General features: G+C 50.1%; 1 protein-coding gene across 1 annotated transcript; it reads left to right on the top strand.

Annotated features, from left to right (window-relative positions):
• Positions 1-980: 980 nt before the first annotated feature.
• On the top strand, positions 981-7,860 carry SLC18A1 (solute carrier family 18 (vesicular monoamine transporter), member 1; the record flags this gene model as incomplete). The annotated part of the gene is made up of 14 exons (XM_009707723.1): positions 981-1,104; positions 1,341-1,701; positions 2,343-2,401; positions 2,668-2,751; positions 3,022-3,114; positions 3,415-3,504; positions 4,483-4,526; positions 4,676-4,736; positions 4,875-4,970; positions 6,779-6,857; positions 6,982-7,033; positions 7,239-7,302; positions 7,407-7,526; positions 7,727-7,860. Coding segments are annotated over exons 1-14 (1,461 nt in total), but the record flags the coding sequence as incomplete, so codon positions are not given.
• Positions 7,861-8,495: the final 635 nt, after the last annotated feature.

An 8,495-nucleotide genomic window follows, 5' to 3' on the forward strand; every position in this document is an offset into this window, starting at 1 on the left:
GCTTGAGACGTAAGGGCTACATTAGTCTACATGTCTTTATTGTCTACCCTTCCCTACTCTTTCTCTCTCTCTTAATTTTTATATATGTCTCTCACTCTTCTCTTGCATTAATTCTATTATTTGGTATTTACGAGTACTCAGAGGTACAGTGAGAAACCATCCCTGTTTCCCAACTTAGTGACTTGTGTGGCACTCATATTTGATGACAGAGGGTTCGGAGCGTTTGCTTTTCTTAATTAAAAATTGATAAATATCATTGCCTGGGATTTTAGGAAAAAAAAAAAAAGAGTGATAGTTTGGACTCGGCTCCGTTCATTTTGCCACTTAGTCTCTGAAGTGCCTAAGAGCTATAAGAACGTAAATGGCTAATTGTTCGGTTGGTTTAGTGCAAATTTCTGATTGATATTTCCAGTGTGACTGAGCAAGCAATCTTCTTTCAGCCCCTCTGAAGCCCCGATCCTAATCACGTATGTTAGGCTTTTAAGTCCTGTATCTCGCCATGACATTTCAATTAGGTCAAATGAAAAGACATGGAAGGTAAATGAATTTCCTTTGAGACCAAATTTAATCTCCAAAGAACAAACATGGAATAAAAGATGTAGAGATTACCACAGACAAGCTACCGGCTTGATCTGTGCTTTGAGTCTTTGGAAGAAGACTTAAATGATGCCTTGAAGCAGGTACAAGATGTCTCAGGAGAGTGGAAATGAGTTAGAGCACACTCCATCTGCAACTTTAAATGCAAGCTTGATAAAATCACCATCTTTGATAGCAAAGCTGGTGGTCTCAGCACCCAGGGAACAGCACCCAGCTCAGGAGGACACAGACGCTAAGCGACCGCAGGAGTTGCTTTCCCAAGGGAGAAGCCATGAGCTGTGGGAAGCTGTAACCCGGAGCGTTCTCTTTAAAGGTTACAGGGGACCTTCAGCCCTGAGGACCAGGAGCCAGCAGGACCCAGGCTGAGCTCCAGGCTCTCGGCCATGTCCCCGGCTGCCGAACACGTGCCCTGGCGCTGGCTGGCAGCAGGCAGAGCATCGCGGAGGCTGGTGCTGGTGGTGGTGTTCGTCGCGCTGCTGCTGGACAACATGCTGCTGACCGTCGTGGGTACGGTGTACGGCTCTTGCCGTGCTCTTCGGGTGCTGCCTCGGGGTTTCGGCTCCTCGCTCGGTCTCTGGTTGATGCCGGCAGGGTCGCTGCCGCAGGGAGAGCTGTGGGGAGGGCTGGGTGCTGGGAGCTTTCAGGACACCGACATCTGGCCAGCACCATTCAGTTCAGCTGGGTGCTGAGCCAGAAAATGGACTAAAATCACTAACTAATCTCTTCCCTGGCTTTTTTTCCAGTACCGATCGTCCCCACCTTCCTTTATACAACCGAATATGAAGGTGCCAACAGCTCTGTTGCCCCAGCCCAGGCTAAGCCGGCTCCTCCAGCCTTGAAGGCTCCTCCTTTCTCCTCCATGTTCTCCTATTTTGACAACACTACGGTGACTGTCTCGGGCTCCGCCGGCTCTGCCGGGCAGGTGAACGGGACGGAGAGCAGCCGCCCACCGCAGCCCCCTGCCAGCAGCCCACCGGTGCCGAGTGGATGCCCGGAGGGTGAGGAGTTCCTCGCCAAGGAAAACGTCCGTGTGGGGCTGCTGTTTGCCTCCAAGGCTCTCGTACAGCTGGTGGTCAACCCGTTTGTGGGTCTCCTGACCAACAGGTAGGTCAGAGACCTGGGTTTGTACCTTCACGGACCGGCAGCTCCCGCCTGCTAATGAAATCACCATTAGCTGAGCAGCAAAGGTCTGCAAACACAGAATTACAGGAACCAGCGGGTAGAATAACAAGAGGAAGAATATACGCATCAAAATAAATATGAATTTTACCTTCTCTAAAACTCTTCAAATGGCTTGCAAGTTTATACTACAACATAAGCCTCACTAATGCTCTCCTCAGGTGCAAACAGATGCTATTTAATACCAGTAACCATCAAATAAACAAACAAAGACTCCCATCCCGCTATGGATATAATGTTGTTTTCAGATTTTCTGCCCCCGAGTTGTTCTTTGCCTTTGTCTCCAGCAGACACGCGCGAGCTGCCCTGGGCTCATCTCCACGTGGTCTGGGTGGGCAGAGGAGTTGGCAAAACCGAGCCGTGCCTCTGGGTGTGCTTTACAGTATTATTGGGGGGCACTTAGACACTGCCTGCTTCCCTGAACAGCACTCGTGGGCACCTCCACACGTTCAGGAGATGCTTACCAGCCCACAGAGACATGTGTGTTAAGGCTGGGCAGCAAGACCAGATCTCAAGCTGGAATGAGGAATCCTCCCTGAGACGGTGCCTCTTTTTTCCCTTTCCAGGATAGGATACCACATCCCCATGTTCATCGGATTCATCATCATGTTCCTCTCCACAGTCAGTGAGTATTGCCCTTCCGTCTGCCCTTCAGACGCAGCAGCACAGCAGAAAACACTTTGGTCTGTGCCTGCATCACTGTCCCCGTGCGGGAGAAAGGAGTGAGAGCAGAGTAACCAATCTCAGAAATCAGTGACAAGAAAGGATGAGTGGCCCACTGCCCCCTCCAGCACTCCAACTGGTGCAAGCTGAGGCTGCTCTTACCCTCTGCAGGGTTTTAACGCTCGGTCCGCAGTTCTGCCTGATGCCCTCTCTCTCCTTCCTCCGCAGTGTTTGCTTTCTCAGGCACCTACACCTTGCTGTTCATCGCCCGAGCCCTCCAAGGCATTGGGTCATCGTTCTCATCAGTCGCAGGTAAATGTTGCAGTCAGACCTCAGTCTCTGCGTTAGCTCCCCTTGTCGGGGTCAGTTGTCATCTTGGGAATGATCGGCACCGAGTGCCTTCCTCGGCTTCAAACTCCTCCTCCTCGCTGTGCCTGCCTGGCTGGTGCAGACCATGCACCCACACAGCCCAGCTGGCAAGCAGATAAATCCCCCCAAAAGCCCAGGCTGCTTTCAGAAAGGAGCCCCACCATCACGGTACCAGCCAGCCTCATGTAGCCTCTGCTTTCTCTCTGCTCCCAGGCTTGGGCATGCTGGCCAGCGTGTACACGGACGACTTCGAGAGGGGCAACGCAATGGGGATCGCTCTTGGAGGCTTGGCCTTGGGTGTGCTGAGTAAGGAAATCTTGCTCCCGAGGGGGTTTACATCAACAGCATCTCCAGAGCTTTGTTGGCCATCACCTACGACTTCCACCTGCCTGGCTGTGTCCCTTCCCTGGCAGCATCCCACGGGCACGGTTGGCCTGTCCTCCTCCCTCCCTCCGCTCACGCCACGGCCACTGCCCGCAGGATTCAACATCTTCCCACCACCTCCACCAAACACCCGCCGGGGGATTCAGAGAAAACCACGATGGTGGGAGCCGAGTGCTGGGTACGGTGGCACTGGCACTGTGTGACCCAGCCTTTCCCTTGCAGTTGGGGCCCCCTTTGGGAGCGTGATGTACGAATTCGTGGGGAAATCGTCTCCCTTCCTGGTCCTGGCATTCCTCGCCCTCTTGGATGGAGGTGAGAAGTCAAATGGTTTAATCCTACAAAAAAAAGAAAAAAAAAAAAAAACAAACACAAACCATCTGAAAAGATTTAAATGCAGACTTTTTGGGGAGAGTCTCCCAGGGCTTGTGTGAAGGAAGAGGCACATGAATACAACACGGGTGATATCATCAGCACTGGTTATTCTGTTATTGCTAAATCATATGTTTTCTACCACCGGATGATTGACATAGCAATATAGTAAGAATTAGTCCCTCATTACTTAATAAACCCCCTGATTGCTTTAATGGCTTGAATAGCACATTCAGTAAAGCTCTTTGAACTGCGAATTCTTTGTGAAAGGCACACTTGTCTGCAGCCTCTTCACCATGCCACGAAGGAATTAGACTTTCCCAGCGTAAATTGTGATCCTTGTTCTTTCTCCGATAGCTGTATTACAGATGCAGGCCACGAGAGCCTTCAGAGTGTAACGGCAGAGTTATAGAGAGCAGAAATGTGCATTTTTAGTGGGAAGCGTTAAGCTAATTAAATTATAGTCACAGTTACCATCTTTGCCTAGATGTAATGCAAGACATCTTTAATGAAGCATGTAAGAGCTTTTGGAAAATGAAACGTAGGTCCCATACATATGAAACTTTGGGTTTTAATCCTATTCTTTTCCACATCTAATTTCCGTCGTGCTCTAGTTGTGGCTCCCCAGCAGGCAGCTGGCAGCCTGATGGAGAGCATTTACATATTTGACTGCTTCACGGGTTGATAAAACACTTCTAACACAGTCCACTTCAGGGAGTTTTGCTGCTCCTTCCCACGGGAGCAGGGCTGGGAGCCACCTCGCCCCCTGCCCAATTGAACGATGTCCCTAAACATCGCTACCACATCCCCAGGGCTTCTGTCGATGAAAGGGGTCAGGCTGAAGGAAAAGCCAAGAGGGAAATGCGGATTGAAGTGGATGCCGTCTCCAGAAATAAGCTAACATCAGTCTTTTCTTCCCAGCTCTGCAGCTCTGCATCCTGCAGCCCTCTAAGATCTGCCCCGAGGTGAGTACAGACGCGTGTGCGTACGTGAGCCGGTGCCGGGCGGTGGGAACAAAGTGGGCACGCACGCTCCCCAGGAAGGAGGGCTGTGCAGGCACCGAGGCGAGGATGGGTGCGAATGTCAACGTAACCCCCGCTTTGCCATCCCGCAGAGGACCACAGGCACCCCGGTGTTCACCCTCCTGCGAGACCCCTACATCTTGGTGGCTGCAGGTAAAGGTGGACATCACCACGCACCGCACTCCTCTTGGTGCGCCTGCGTCTCCTGAGCAAAAAGATTTACTCGTGTCTGCTTCAAACGGCCGCAAAAGGCGGCTGAAATAGAGCGTTTCTTCCTTTTCTCCCCGTCAGGAGCCCTCTGCTTCTCCAACATGGGGGTGGCCATGCTCGAGCCCACCTTGCCCATCTGGATGATGCAAACCATGTGCTCCCCGAAATGGCAGCTCGGTAGGTGTTGTGCTTTGCAGCCTCCACTCCTGAACAGCTGCTTGATAGAGTTTAGCTAGCACCGGTCCTGCTTTGGCACTACAAGGTGGATTGAATAATCTCTTATATCATTCCGAAAAAGAAGAAAACATATGCCCTCACCCGCACAGAGTGAATGATCCCAGGCTGAGTGTTGCTCCAATTTCAGCTGGAAATGTCCTTAGTGGTAGCTATACAATATGCTTTTCTCTATTATTGAAAAAATTGTATAGAATCAGACTCCCCACAAGAGCAATAACGGTGGAAGAAAGGCTGTTTCATGCACGGGAAGCCTGTCGAATCCCATCTTCTGCAGGGCAGATAATGGTATCGTGCTGGGCTGAAATTGTGGCAGCCAGATGGGTTTTGCAGAGGCGGCTCCGAGTAAACCAAGGCCATTTAGAGAGTCCCAGGCAGGACAGGATGGTACGTGCTAATTACCAGCTGCCTAGAAAATGCGATATGGAGATAGCACTGTCTGTGTTCGCCACAAAAATAAAACCTAATTGTTATAAAACCCAATTGGCTGAGGAATGACCCGGGGGGTGCCCCAGGCTACACTGAGATCCCAAATTGAATTGCAGCCTGGGAGTAGGAGGGGTGAGAGCGCTTCTAATCGAGTTGTCCTCTGGTCAGGTAGGAGCATCCATCTAGATAAGAGCTTACGATGCTTCTCATGAGCAAGTGATGGAGCAAGGATGGACGAGGGTAAAGCAGCGTCCCAAGGATTCTGGCAGCGGGGAGAAGGGACAGCGTAGCTGCTGGTAACCACAAATGTCACAGGCTGAGAAAAGCACTCAGGGCTGCCCCCATCACCACTGAACTCAAGAGGAACCTTTGAGGTGGCTTAGCAGTACCCAGAGGTCAGTAGACATCACAGAAAATCCCAAATATATTCGCTAGATTTTCAGGTACCTGAGATTCGAGAGCAGTTTGGATTTAGACATAGTTCAGCTGCAAGCCACCCGTCTCACAAGCCACTATGAACTCAAGTAGCTGCTTTATTCGTATGCTTCAGTTTGCCCACTCCCATTATTCTAGAAAAAAAAAAAAACAAAACAAAACCAAAGAGCTTGGACTAAACCTGCAGGATTAACTGTGTTCTGTAGCCGTTTAAGAGAGGAAAGAAAATTAAACACGAATCAGTGCGCTTCAATAAGGAAGTTGCCTTAGTGAAACAGAGCTGATCAGTTTTATTTATAGTTGGCAGAAGAGTATATTAAAAATAAACAACTGGTAAATTAGCAAACAGTGCAAATATTTAATTTTGACTACATAATGATCCCCAAGCTTTTTACTTAAGCAGCTATTTTATTCCTCTTCATTTAGTAAGTGAAAAGCAGAAGGCAAGGGGGGAAAGGTGAAAGAGGAAGAAACTATGACAGGAGAGAAAAAGCAGTGGGGACAAAGAAGTCCTGCGTTTAGCTTCTGGTTGTCTCACAGATCTTGCAGGCGAATCACTGCACCTCTGCGTGCCTCAGTCTCCCCCCCTCAAAAGCAAACACATTTTCTGTGCCTCCCTCCATCTTCATGGAGGGACCCCCACCCTTCTACAGGGCATGGAGCAACGGGGCAGCCAGCGCAGCCCTGACACGGAGCGGTGGCAGTGGAGGACACGGAGCAGCACCACCGCACGGATGGGCACCCACAGTGAGGGTGCTGGATGTTATCTCTTCTTGCCTGGCTCACGATATTCTCCAAATGAGAGAGGCAGTTAGCGAAGTGAACATTTTTGCAAGACCCCCATACTTGCTTGGGGATGACACACTTATTCTTTCTCTCTCTCTCAGGGATGGCGTTCCTCCCTGCCAGTGTATCCTACCTCATCGGCACCAATCTCTTCGGGATTCTGGCTAACAAAATGGGCCGGTAAGTGGAACATAAGAGATTTTGGCTCAACCCAACCCAGTCCTGCGCTTTCAGCATGAATTACGCTCGTAGTGTTGTGCACACTGAGAACATCCGCCCTCTCCTAACTGTGGCCTCGTTGCAGGTGGCTGTGCTCCCTGATCGGCATGGCTGTGGTGGGAATCAGTCTCCTTTGTGTAAGTAGCACAAGATGATTTCGAGACCTTTGTGTAGAAGAATCAGCCAGGGCAGCGTGGGCGATAGCACGGAGATGGGGTTACGTGCCTGGCGGTCAGTGGTTGCGCCTGTGTATCTGTTTCACAGATCTATGTTACACCTTCACACCTCACACAGCTCTTCTGGCCTTACTCATATTTTATCTCTCTCTCTCTCCCCTCAAAGGTACCTCTGGCCAAAAATATTTATGGGCTGATTGGCCCGAACAGTGGCCTTGGCTTTGCCATAGGTAAGCTGTTGGTGGTCAGGCTGTGCCAACACAGCTCAAACACAGCTCTCGCCACCACCCTCGGAGAAGGCGATGACCGATCAGGTCCTTCTTGCTTTGGGCAGGGATGGTGGACTCCTCAATGATGCCCATCATGGGTTACCTCGTGGACCTTCGCCACACCTCTGTCTACGGCAACGTCTATGCCATAGCTGATGTCGCCTTCTGCATGGGCTTTGCGATTGGTATGGAGGAACTCTTACTCATGGGATGACGTGCTCAGCGTGTACCTCACTCTGTTTATTGCTCCCTTTCCTCCACCCAGCGCTCACCACAAGCAACTGGCACAGAGCCTGCAACCCAGCCACCGTAGATTCATAGACCCCCTCCAAACTGGAAAGGCATCTTTTGCTGTCTGTCCTCTTAGCCTTTTTTAAATTTGCAGGTCCATCCACAGGCGGTGCGATTGTACGAGCTATTGGGTTTCCCTGGCTGATGATCATCATTGGAGTTATCAATATTGCTTATGCTCCTCTCTGTTGGTACCTACGTAACCCTCCTGCTAAAGAGGAGAAGATTGTGAGTTTAAATACACTTTATTCCCTTAAAGTATAGGGGATTGATAATCCAGAGATTTGAGGGGAGATAAGAATAAATTTGCCAGGGATTGCGTCTTCCCTCTTGGGCTCTACTCTGCCCTAAAAAAAGGGACAAAAACCTCAGACAATAAAACCAGAAAAGTTTAGAGCTACGATCCTTCCCTCAACTGACAGCTTGTATTCCCTGGGCAAAAGTTGTTCGCTGCTTTGGCTTTCTCTAAAAGTGGTAATGCTCTCAGTAACCATTCAAATTAATCACTGTTTTTACTAAAGCATGATTTCTTCTCTCCTTCACCCAGGCAATCTTAAGCCAGAACCAAAAGCTACACGACTCACAAAACCCTGCGTGATTTCCCTCTCACAGATGACAGTGACGTGGAGGCAGAAAATGCAGACTAGCAAGTGCCAGGATGCATGTCCTGTTTTGAAGCTAACATTACATTTACAGAACATGGATGTACTAGCACCCAAGAATAACTCAGCCTCCCCCAAGAGCCGTGGACACAGGATGGACTCAGGCTGTATCGCTGACCTGTTCTCTCAGTCAGGCAATCCACAGCAGGGAGTAGAGACCCAGGATTTGGAGGCTCTATCCGTTTAGTTAAGCCACTCACT

This window comes from Cariama cristata, unplaced genomic scaffold (assembly GCF_000690535.1).
Source record: "Cariama cristata isolate BGI_N322 unplaced genomic scaffold, ASM69053v1 scaffold41969, whole genome shotgun sequence".
In the NCBI taxonomy this organism is placed as follows: Eukaryota; Metazoa; Chordata; class Aves; order Cariamiformes; family Cariamidae; genus Cariama; species Cariama cristata.